The 11,690-nt window shown below is 43.8% G+C and overlaps 1 protein-coding gene across 1 annotated transcript; it reads left to right on the top strand.

Moving 5' to 3' along the window:
- Positions 1-369: 369 nt before the first annotated feature.
- On the top strand, positions 370-739 carry LOC114621229 (cytochrome c oxidase subunit 6C-2). Its single transcript, XM_028767509.1, has one exon. The coding sequence runs from the start codon at positions 378-380 to the stop codon at positions 606-608; it is 231 nt and encodes a 76-aa protein (XP_028623342.1). The 5' UTR covers positions 370-377; the 3' UTR covers positions 609-739.
- The last annotated feature ends 10,951 nt before the right edge of the window (positions 740-11,690 follow it).

Below are 11,690 nucleotides of genomic sequence, written 5' to 3'. Positions count from 1 at the left end.
CTGGCGGGCCTGTGAGCTTGGGCGGCCCCGCCGTCTACTCGCGTGCGCTGTCCGGGCCTTGGAGGATCTGCGGAGCCTCCGCCTCGCTGGTGGACGGCCTGGCCCGTTTCCTCTTGTATTTTGCCGCGGCCAGGGTGACCTTGGTTGGGTCGTTTGACCTGTGGGACCTACATAAGGGGTGCGACCTTGGAGGGGACGCAGACACCGAGGGACCCCGGTGGTCGGCCTGGTGTGGGAGTAGAACTGGGAAGCTGGAGGGTCCCTGACCGTGTGGCGCCTGCTCCATCGGCTCTCGGGGCTCTTGCTGGGCCCGAGTCACAGCCTCAGTGACCTGAGATCTCGTCAAAGGCTTTTCTTCGTAAGGGACATTGACTACCATGAGTTCCGGTTCGCTGTTGCCGAAACCACAGATGCGTGGTCTTCTGGCCAAGCGTCTGCGGGTTCATATTGTTGGCGCATTCACTGTGGCCCTGGGAGTTGCTGCTGCCTATAAGTTTGGCGTGGCTGAACCAAGAAAGCAGGCGTATGCAGATTTCTATAGAAACTATGATTCCATGAAAGACTTTGAAGAGATGAGGAAGGCTGGTATCTTTCAGAGTGCGAAGTGATTACAGAATGCAAAGAATTCTTTGGATTGCGCTCCATAGAAGTTCATTGCTGACCTGTGCACCTGAACTATGAGACATGAATATGTGGGCTAAGGAGTAGTTTCCCTCAATAAACAATAATTATATGGACAGTAAAAAAAAAAAAAAAAAGAAAGCTTATAGACACATGCTAATATCACATATGATATATTTGAAATAAAAAAAACATTGCTAGGGCTACCACTTACTGCTGAGAGGCCAACCCTACTCCATCTTGGAACTGGCCTCCATCATAAAAGAAAAAAAAAAAGAAGAAGAAGAAAGCTTGAGAATTTGGTCTGCAGTTGAACCCAAGCTGCATCCAAGTATCAGGAAGGACCTCATGGCTTGTCCTTGGTCAGTTACTCCCTAGCTACTTCCTAGCAACTGTTAATCAAAGATTAGTCTGTTTCAAATGTACTTTCAGACTGTTCATGACTGTATACAATTCTGTTCTGAAGAGACCTAAAAATCTCTATTTTATGGCAAGAAAGGACTAAAGTAGATATGGAATCCCTCTGCGGTGGACACTCTAGTATGCCATAGCCATACTATGCCATGGGGCTTGGGAGATGTTCCATAGCCCATGGAAGATGCAGTGCCCCTGGTGTTAATTTCTGGGAAGGACTGAGCAGACAGAGCCTCCACTAGCAGACGTGGAAACCCACTACATGCTGTCCTATTTATTTTCTCTGCTAGCTAGTTTTCACTACTCTCTGAAGGAAGACCCCAGACTCAGATAGTATGCAAAAAAGTGTTTATTCTTTAGAAACAGCTAGCATGTTAGGGTCACCGTAGTTCAGAATGGCAACAACCACAGAGACATTCGAGCCCCTTTTATAACACGACTGCTTAATTGCTTCTGAGATAACAGCAGACTTCTAAAACATAGAACATACTCCAAAGGGTTACAGAAACCATTAATCAAAGGTAATAAAGAAGATATACACCACAGGACCTCAGGTGCAAAAACGGGATATTGATTGACTGGGTTTGTCTAAACAAAACTTCAAGGGGTGTCTTTGTTACAGTCTTAAACTTTTCCATGATCCTGCAAGCTAATAACAAATGGTTAAAGTTAAGCTCCTAGTGTATGTGCACGTAGGCATTCTCTGTTAGAACCTCTCATTCAATTTATGACTGAATTTATGTGCAGACTCGCAGTGAGCTTTTTTTCACCAAGTGAACACTAGTTCTGAGAGTCTTACAAGTACTGAGAACAAAGGGCAGAGATAAGTCTTCCTCCTCTTTTCTCAGGAGACTTCAACTTAGAGAAGCACAATTCCCTGCCAAGGCTTTGTCTAGCCTCCCGCTGTTCTCACCAGGAGGTGCTAAACCAAGCTTCTGTCTGAGTCTGTAACTCAGACAGGCAGATTAGCAAATACCTTAGCAAGTGGCTTGTGGCCTAATTTCTGGGTGGAGATAAAATGGGATATGAAAAATGAACTCCTCAGTAACTGTCTCTCCTTAAGAGGCCTGAGAGTCCCCAGCTGAAGTGCAGGTGTCCTCAGCTGTGGCAGGACACAGCACTTGGGGCTGTGGCTGGCCAAGTGCTCTGAGGGAGCCTCGGTTCTGTTCATTTATATAGGGCGGTGGCCTGTCTGCACAGTGCTGTGGGGGTCCTGGGCAGCTCTGTGGTAGCTTCGGTTCCACGCCCACCATTCTGAGTATTTCCTGTCCCTTCCTGACTGAGAGGAAGGGACGAGTTTCCCTTCTTGTGTGTGGGCGCCACCTTCTGGTTATTTCTTGTTCCTGCGTGATAGAGAGGAAAGGAATTTTTCTTGTGGTTTGTGTTTGGTGCTTTTGGGGAGATGGTGTTATGGGGTGACTTTCTGACGGACGTTTAACATTGGACAGGCTCCTTCAACCCCACTGAGTTGTTCCTTAGCCACTTTAGGGATGTTAAAATAAGGGGAGAGAATCTTTCTGTCATTATTAATAAAGATAAAATAATCACATTTTGCAGGTCAGAATGCCCCGCTTTCAACACTGGCTGGCCTCCAGAGGGATCCTTTGACCTGAGATTGGTCCAAGGGATTGAGAAAATCATTTTCAAACCCAAAGTTGGCCGCCAGGACCAAATACCATATATGAGGTGGTGATTTGGCGAGACCTCCTAGAGGACCTGCCCTTTTGGCTTAAATTTTTTCTTCTCAGACAACAGGCAGAAGTTCTTGACTTGACTACCCAAAACCTCAAGGATACAAAGGAAGAGGCACTGAATCATCCATCTTCTTTTGTACCATTCCTCCAAGGACGAGGTTATCTTTCCACCCCCAGTCTATTCAACTCCTCAGGTGGAACAGCAGCCACCACCACAGGCAGCTCTGCCACAGGCAGCTCCCCCACCACTGACAGGGGCTCCCCCACCACATGAAGCCGACAGGGGCTGCCTCCTCAGTCTTTTGTCCTGCACTTGCGTGCAGTGGGGCTGGTCAATGACCAAGAAAGCCAACCTCATCACTATTGGCCCTTTGCCACTAGTGACCTTTGTAACTGGAGAACTCAGAACTCTCCCTTTTCACACAGCTCTCGCAGCCCACTTAGGATGATTGTCAACAGCTTTTGCAGGTTCTCTTCCTCACAGAAGAGAGGGAGAGAATCCAGATAGAGGCCAGGAAACTGGTTCGTGGCTCCACAGGGGAACCCATCAATAGCTAAACAGCAATCAGTGCTGGCTTTTCCTTAACCTATCCAGATCGGGATTTTTAACACCATTGAAAAGAAGGGACGACTCTTGGTTTACTATCAAGCTCTGTTGGCAGGTCTCAAGGCAGCTGCAAGAAGGCCCACTAACCTGTCTAAGGTGTATGATACTAGTCAGGGAGGCGTATGATACAAGTCATGCAGCTTTCTTAGAGAGGCTCATGACCACCCACAATGGACTCAAATTACCAGAAGCAAAAGCAGCAGTATCTCTCTCTAGCCTTTATTAACCAGGCAGCAACAGATATCAAGAGAAAGCTCCAGAGAGTTGAGAGGCTAGGAGAAAAGAGTCTGAGAGACTTAGTGATAGTGGCAGAGGAAGTGTTTAATGGGAGAGAAACGAATGGAGGAAAGACAGATCAAGGCCAGAGGCAACAGACTCGTGACCTGTCAAAAATCCTGTTGGCAGCCACAACCAAAACAGAAGACCGTAGGAGATGCTTAAAACAGATGGCTTCCAAAGGAGGAGGTAAGGCGGTCCTTAAGGATCGAGAACAGCACCCACTTTAGAAAGAACCAATGTCTTATTGTAAGAAAGAGGGCCGCTGGGCCAGGGAATGCCCCAAGAAGAAGCCTATTTGAACCCTGGCCTTAGAAGATGAAACTAAAGATGACAAATAGGGGGGACAGGGTTCATATTCCCTCCCCGAGCCCAGGGTAACACTAAAAGTGAGGGGAAACCCATCGTTTCCTTGTATATAATGGAGCTCAACATTCTGGCTTGCTGAAGCCTGAAGGTAAAGTTTCTTCAAAAAAAAAAAATCCTGTGTCCAAGAGCCAACAGGAAGTAGATATTACTCATGGACTACCCGAAGAACAGTGGACTTAGGTGTGGGCAAGGTAAGCCACTCATTCCTTGTTGTACATGGGTGTCCATGTCCACTCTTGGACATTTGTTGACAAAAATGAGGGTACAACTACATTTCTCCCCATAAGGAGCCAAACTATTAGATTCAGAGAGGAAGCCTATTCATGTCCTGACCACCACTCTAGCAGAAGAATAACAGTTGTTTGAGCCCCTTCCCACCTCAGAGGATGAAATTACTACTTGACTAGATCTCTTCCTCGATGTTTGGGCAGAGACAGAAGATGAGATAGCTAAACATTGGACCCCAATTTGGATTGAGCTCAACCCAGGGGCTGAGCCTGTAAGTCTGACAGTTCCCTATGACCCTGATTGCCAGGGAAGATATAACTCTCCATATCGGGAGGCTATTAAGTGTGGGGATCCTAAGACCATGTCAATTAGCCTGGAACACGCCCTCCTGCCAGTCAAGAAGCCTAGAACTAATGATTTATAAACTGGCATAAGACTTAACAGAGGTAAAAAAAAAAATTATGAATATCCACCCAACAGTCCCTAATCCCTACACCTTTCTGAGTGCTGTTCTTTCTGAGCACCATTGGTACACCATGCTGGATTTAAAGGATGCCTTCTTCAGCTTACCCTTGGCACCCAAAAGCCAAGACCTCTTTGCCTTTGAGTGGCACGATCCAGAACACACGATTAGTGGACAGCTGACTTGTTGGGTTTCATTAAAAAACAAAGCAAAGCAAAGCAAAGCAAAGCAAAGCAAAGCAAAGCAAAGCAAAACAAAACAAAACAAAACAAAACAAAATCATTCAATGCACTTTGGCTTGTGATTAGGACAAAATTTCCAACACATTCTGAAATGACACTAAACATACTTCTGCCATTTTGTACTACATACTTATACAAGGAGGCAGTTACAGCATGAGAATTATAGAATCAAAGTATTGATCAACTGCGAAGAATGTTGAAGATTATCCACATCCTGCAGTATCAAATATTCAGCCAAGATTTAATTTCTTATGTAAAAAGAATTAGTATTTTGTTAGCATGCAATCTTAATTTTGTCTTTAATAAATGGTAAAATTACACATATACAAGAGTTTCTTTAAAATAATTTTCTTTTTTATTTTATTTATTTATTTTGCGCTGGGGTTTCACTGTATCACCCTGACTGACCTGGAATTCACTATAGAGAGCAATCTGACCTCAAACTCACAGAGATCAACCTGCCTCTACCTCCCAGTGCTGATATTAAGGTTGTGTGCCATCATAACAAGCTTTTTTTTGTTTTTTTTTTTTGTTTGTTTGTTTGTTTGTTTTTCGAGACAGGGTTTCTCTGTATAGCCCTGGCTGTCCTGGAACTCATTGTGTAGACCAGGCTGGCCTCAAACTCAGAAATCCGCCTGCCTCTGCCTCCCAAATGCTGGGATTAAAGGCGTGCACCACCACCGCCTGGCCATAACAAGCTTAAAATAGTTTTTTAATGATTTGTTATCAATAAATGTTTGTTGTGTACAGACCTATTTTATGTACAGACATACCTGATGCTGAGTAAAATTTTCTGAAGTGAGAGGAGTCAAGAGTGAATAAAAGTGCTGGGGTGAGGGCTCAGTGCTTGGTGAGCAACCACAAGGATCTCAGTTTGGATACTAGCACCAATGTAAAACCCAGACCCCTCTCATGCATGCTTCTCACTCCAGGGCTGCAGGGGGCAGGGCAGAGACGAAAAGATTACTTTTGCTAGCCTAGTCAAAAGGGTTCCAGTTTCAAAGAGAAACATTGTTTCAAAAGAATTGCACAGAAAATGATAGAGGATACCTGAGCTCCTCTGACTTTCACAAGAACAAAGGTATACATAGCTTCCTACATATATGTACATACATCACATACACATACACTGCACACACACGCTGCACATGCACACAAGCACAAAACTTAAAATTTTATTTATTTGTTTATTTATTTGTTTATTTGTGTGTGTGTGTGTATGTGTTTTGCCTATGTGTATTTGCTCCAAGAGGAGAGAGGATACTCCTGGAGCTGAAGGTACTGGTTATGGTAGCACACACCTGTAATCTCAGCTCTCAGGAGGTAGAGGCAGGAGGTCCAAGAGTTCAAAGTCAGTGTCAGCTACACAGCTCAACCTCAGCCTGTGCTGCACAAGACTCTGTCTCACAAAGAGACTGGACAGATGTCTTAGTTGGCAAAGTTCTTACTGTGCATGCATGAAGACCTAGGTTTAGACCCTAGTAGCCACATAAAAAGTCAGAAGTGGCAGTGTATGTCTGTAACCCTAGCACTGGGAAGGCAGATATTGAGAGGTTTACTGGAGCTTTCTTGACAATTCAATGAGCTCCAGGTTCAGTGACAGACCCTGTCTCAAAAAATAAAATGGAGTGTGATAAAGACACTCCACCTAATGAAAGCAGAAAGAAAGGAAGAAAGGAAAAGAGGGATAGTGAGATGACTCAATTGTTAAAGGCTCTTGCACCCAATCCTTACAGCCTAAATTTAATCCCCAGAATCCACATTGTGAAAAAACATATTCTGGCAAGTTGTCATCTGAAAATACACACACACATGTAGGAAGCCGTGGCGGGTGCTGGCAAAATCCGCCATTGGAAGATGGCGCTGACATCCGGTATTTTTCCTAGTAAACAAGTAAATTGCGCATGTGCCATGGTAAAAGCCCACCAAAGTTAAAGCCCATCCCACGGCATTTTGGCACGCAATGAGTAAGCAGCCAATCAGAGGTGAATACACCGCTCTAAGGGTATATAAGCAGTGCTTTCCCGGGCCTGGGCGTCTTCTTCCACCATGTTGTTTTTTGGGAATAAACGTGTTCCTATGGAAGGATCTTGATGTGTGTGCGTGTGCGTTCTTGCTGGCGAGACGATTATACCACAGTTGGTGCCGAGAAACCCGGGAGAATTCACCATCGCCAGCGCTGTTCGAGAAGACCCTCCACGCGTGGAGTTAATCCAGAACAGTAGGACAAGGTAAAGCTCTCTGAGAGACATGTTTGGACTTGATTTATTTCGTCTCCCTCCCCAGGCAGTGCTCGTCCTCCTCCTTCTGGTTTTGCAGGATGAGAGAAGCCGCTCGACTGTAGCGGCGGCCCAGACAGTGCTAGGCGGAGTACAGGCCAACATGTCAGAAACAGAGGAAAAGAAGCGCTTAGAAACTCAGAAAGAAAAAGGGAAAAAAGACATGTCGAAGAAATTAGGCCCCCCCAAGGACCGATCCACGGGGGTGAAAGATGAGGGAAAAAACGCCCTTGGGAGAGACGAAGGAAAAGGAAGCCTCAGAAAGAAACCTCTTTATCTGGTAAAGGAGCCAGGGTTTTTACGGTTTGATAGCTCTGAGTCAGAGGAGCTAAGTCTTTCTGAAGAAGATTTAGATGAACAGGCAGCCCGCTATGAGGAGGAAAGATACCATCCAGATAAACGGCCGCCGCGAGATCGAGTGCTGGCGCTAGTGATGGTTATTTGGAGGCTGTGTTTGCAAGAAGAGTGTTTCGGGGGAGGCAGTCTAGGTGAATGAGGTGCCCAGTGCCGATTTTGCCTAGGAGGTGACAGCAAAACATAGGTCAGGAAAATTCTAAACAGACATTGCCTGCAGTCTAAAAGCTGCTTCAGGTGGAAAGAGCAGGGTTAAAAAGAATTGGAAAACTAGAAAGCAGGGTACTGAAGTGTTACAATAGCTGCCTGCTACATCTCCAATGAACGAGATGAAAAGTTACATCTTGAATATGAGAGAAAGAGAAAGGGTTTTAAAAATACAGGTGTCCTCTCTCTGAGCTGTGTCAACAAAAAGAATTTCAGAGTTCATCTAGAAACAGAGAATTCGGGAGACGTCCTGAAATTCTCTGTAGCTCTAAGATGTCCTTCTTTGTTGTCTGTTCTTGGCGCGCCAATGTCCACGTGTTTGTGTTTGCTTTTTGTTTCATTGTCTAAATGTTCTGTGTTTGTTGCATGTTCAAAAGGAAAGATCTTTAAAACTGCTTGATACAACTTTTGGGCTAGTTTAACTTTGTTTCAAAGACAGTCTTAATTTACACAGCAGAGGCTGATAAGCTACCCTACACCTGTAGCTAAGAGTTGAGCTGAGCTGAAAAAGCCTTTTCAGGAATTAAAGTTGGCATAAGCTGCTTTTAAAAGAGACCAGAAGCTTTTTGGGTTTTATAAGGAAGCTAAGAGTTGTTTTGTCTTAGAAAAATCTCTGTGACAAGGTGCTTTTCTCTTAAAATTACAGCTAGAAAAAACAACAAATTTTGTTTGATCTAAAAATAAGATATATAGCCACTTCATCGTTGTTTCTGATTGGTTTTAAAAGTATAAAAACGTTCTACATGTCTTGGTTATAGACTATTGGCTTAAATTATTGGGTGTGATTAGAAATTTACAACTTTGGTAACGAAAAGTGGCGTAAAACTAACTCAGGGTTAGAGTCATTCAGAAACCAAGTGTATAAAAAGTAAGATTTTAAACCAATATCTCTTCAATGAGATAGTAAAAGCTGCTTCATGCATTTATATGTAAAAATTGGCAGCAAAACTTTGTAGCATAGGGGTAGTCTACTTGGTCTTGATTTTAGAGAAAATAGCTTGTTTAAATTGGTTTTGCTTTTGCTTCTCAAAATTAATGGTTATACTCTAATGTTACAAAAGAAATTTAAAAATTTAGTTAAACTGCCAGTATTCCATTGGCTACAGTTGGCAGTTGTAATCTTGAGTTTAAAATTTTTGATTCGCCCATGTTATAGAAGGGGGGATAGCAGGTAGAGTTAAATAAAAATATTTAAAACAAGTTGTGATACAGTGCTGGCCTGCTAGAGATTTAAAACATTTACATTTAAATTAAGACAATACAGACTGGGATCTTAAAATGCTTGTAAGAGAAGGTCAGTATAATGTTAATCAGGTTGAACTCCCTACACAGCTCTCAGACCATACAAGCAAAGACAGACTTACTCAGATACATTCGTCTTTTCTATGAAATTGCACCCTCATACAATCAGGATCTGGCCATAGCTTACACAGAGCCATAGGGATGGGGAGTGTTTTAAATGTAAAAATTTAGATAGTTTTTAAAGTGACTGTCCCAGGAACAGAGGCTTGAGCAACAGTCAGGTGACCAAGGTTACTTGACTGAAACTTGTCCTTGGTGCAGGAAGGATAATCCTTGGGCCAGGCCTCAGGATATAGGCCAAGATTAAAAACATTTACATTTGAATCAAGACTTTGTACAGAGTGGGTGAAGCAGAAGCTTGGATTTAAGAGCTGGGCAGTGGTGGCGCATGCCTTTAATCCCAGCACTTGAGAGGCAGAGGCAGGCAGATTTCTGAGTTTGAGGCCAGCCTGGTCTACAAAACAAAACAAAAAAAAACCAAACCAAAAACAAAGTTCAAATTTAAGATTTATAAAACTAATGGGGCACTACAGCCTGACTTGCCTACTCCAGCTGCCATTCAAGTAAATGCATATAAAATTATTATAGATTTAGAAGATTGTTTTATACAGTTCCTTTACCTCCTGGTAAAGGTGAGAGGTTTACATTAAGTGAAATTGCTTGTAATTTTTGAGAGCCCATGAAGCCATTCATTAAAAAAGCTTGCCTCATAGAATGATTAATGGCCTTAAAAAATTTGTTGTTGCTTTAATACAAAAGGTTAAAGCGTTTGAATCTCTCCGTGTATGTTATTCATTGTATATTTTATTGGCTGATCTCTCTAAAAGAGTTTTTCTGCAAGCCTTTGCTCTAGTACAATGAGCTTTAAGATTTTAGAGTACTTGTTGCTCCAGAAAAGATTCAAAAACAGTATCTTTTCAATATCTGAGAATTCAATTGTGACACAAAAAATTCCAATAAGAGTAGATAATTGGGGCTAGAGAGATGGTTCCGCCATTAAAGGCTAGACTCACAACTAAAAATGTTAGAGTTCAATTCCCAGCAACCACATGGTGGCTCACAACCATTTGTAGTGAGATTTAGTGCCATCTTCTGGCTTACAAGTGTACGTACAAAAAATAGTTTACTTTTAATGATTCTCAAAAGTTGTTAACAGCAGATATTAATTGGCTAAAACCTCATCTTCAGCTTACCATAGAAGAACGTAAACCTCTGTTGGATATTCTCAAGGGAGATACAAGTCCTAATTCCCCTTGACAATTAACTGATGAGGGATAGATAAACACTTTTTACCCTCAATATTTTAAATCTGGACAGTCAGGGCCATTCGGCTGCTGACCGTCACTGTTTAGAGCCTGACAGGCCGAAAGAGATGGTCAAATAGAAGGACATTTTGACCGGACAATGGAAGGGCCCAGATCCTGTTTTATTAAGAGCCAGGGGAGCGGTTTGTGTCTTTCCACAGAAAGAAGACAATCCATTTTGGCTACCAGAGTGGCTGACTCGACGACTCGCGATATTAGAAGGTGACACCCAAGCGGACCCTCCAAACTCTGATGACAGCCCTTGTGCTGATCCAAGGGATACAGGTTCCTAGTATATCGGGGGAACGACGATGGACCATATTATCTGCCTTTCCAAAACCCATACCAGTCAGACATAATGTAGCTAATCTGTCCAAAAAATTGTTTCAATATCTTACAGGAAATTGGTCAGAAAACTTCAATGAGACACTCAGAAATTGAGAGCAGCTGTGGTGAACATCAACTCGATGCTCATGGATCTGTCCCCGACTGAGGGACTGTCCCCCTGGATTTCTCCAGCCTTCCTTTTCTTTCTTTTCTTTTTTTTTAAGTGGGTGGGAGTAGGCCTGTTTGGTATGCCCTATGTTGCGGATTAGTGTTCATTTTTTGGTTGGCTTGCAAACTCAGAGCTCAACAAAATCTTGACAAGGCTATTATTGCACAGGCGCTTGTGACCAAAGAACTAGGGGCTTCCCCAGCAGTGTGGTTATCACTGCTTCGAAAATAAGCAGTCTCCCCCTCACTAGTGGTGGTGCTAAATGTTGGGCCATCAGCCGTTGCATCCCAAAGGATTTGCCCATTACACTGGGTCGGTGAGGAGTCTTGGCCTGGCTGGTCCTTGTCTGTGTAGCTGTGGTACCTGAATTTTGAGGCAAACAGCCCTTGCACCCCTAGGAGATGACTCCATTGCACAGGGATGGGTGTTTGCATCTCTTTCTGTTTCCCTTAGCCCTTGCACTCAGAGGACTTGCTTCCATTGCACCTGATAGGGTAAGGGAGACTGTCTTAAACTATTAGTCCTTGATCGCTTATTCCCCCAAGATGGAATTTGCTTGATCGGGCTTGAGTTTGAGTCATGACTGGTACCACGCTAGACAGGCCAAGAACAGCCAGATAGACAGCTCCATCTTTTTGTCTCCAGGCCAGCTGCCATTGGTCCCAACGACGGGAATAGGCTGATCCCATATGCCAGAGGTACACCACGAGTGGTGAGTTTACCCAGTGACAGGCATTACGAGTGGCCACAACCTGGGGCGCACATTCTGAGAATGCCAGGTGTGGGTGCGCGACCCTCGTAGCCTAGACAGAGAGCTCACCATTCTTTGGTGCT

Source organism: Grammomys surdaster, unplaced genomic scaffold (assembly GCF_004785775.1).
Source record: "Grammomys surdaster isolate TR1022 unplaced genomic scaffold, NIH_TR_1.0 60, whole genome shotgun sequence".
NCBI lineage: Eukaryota > Metazoa > Chordata > Mammalia > Rodentia > Muridae > Grammomys > Grammomys surdaster.
This window is presented reverse-complemented; position numbering and strand designations above follow the sequence as displayed.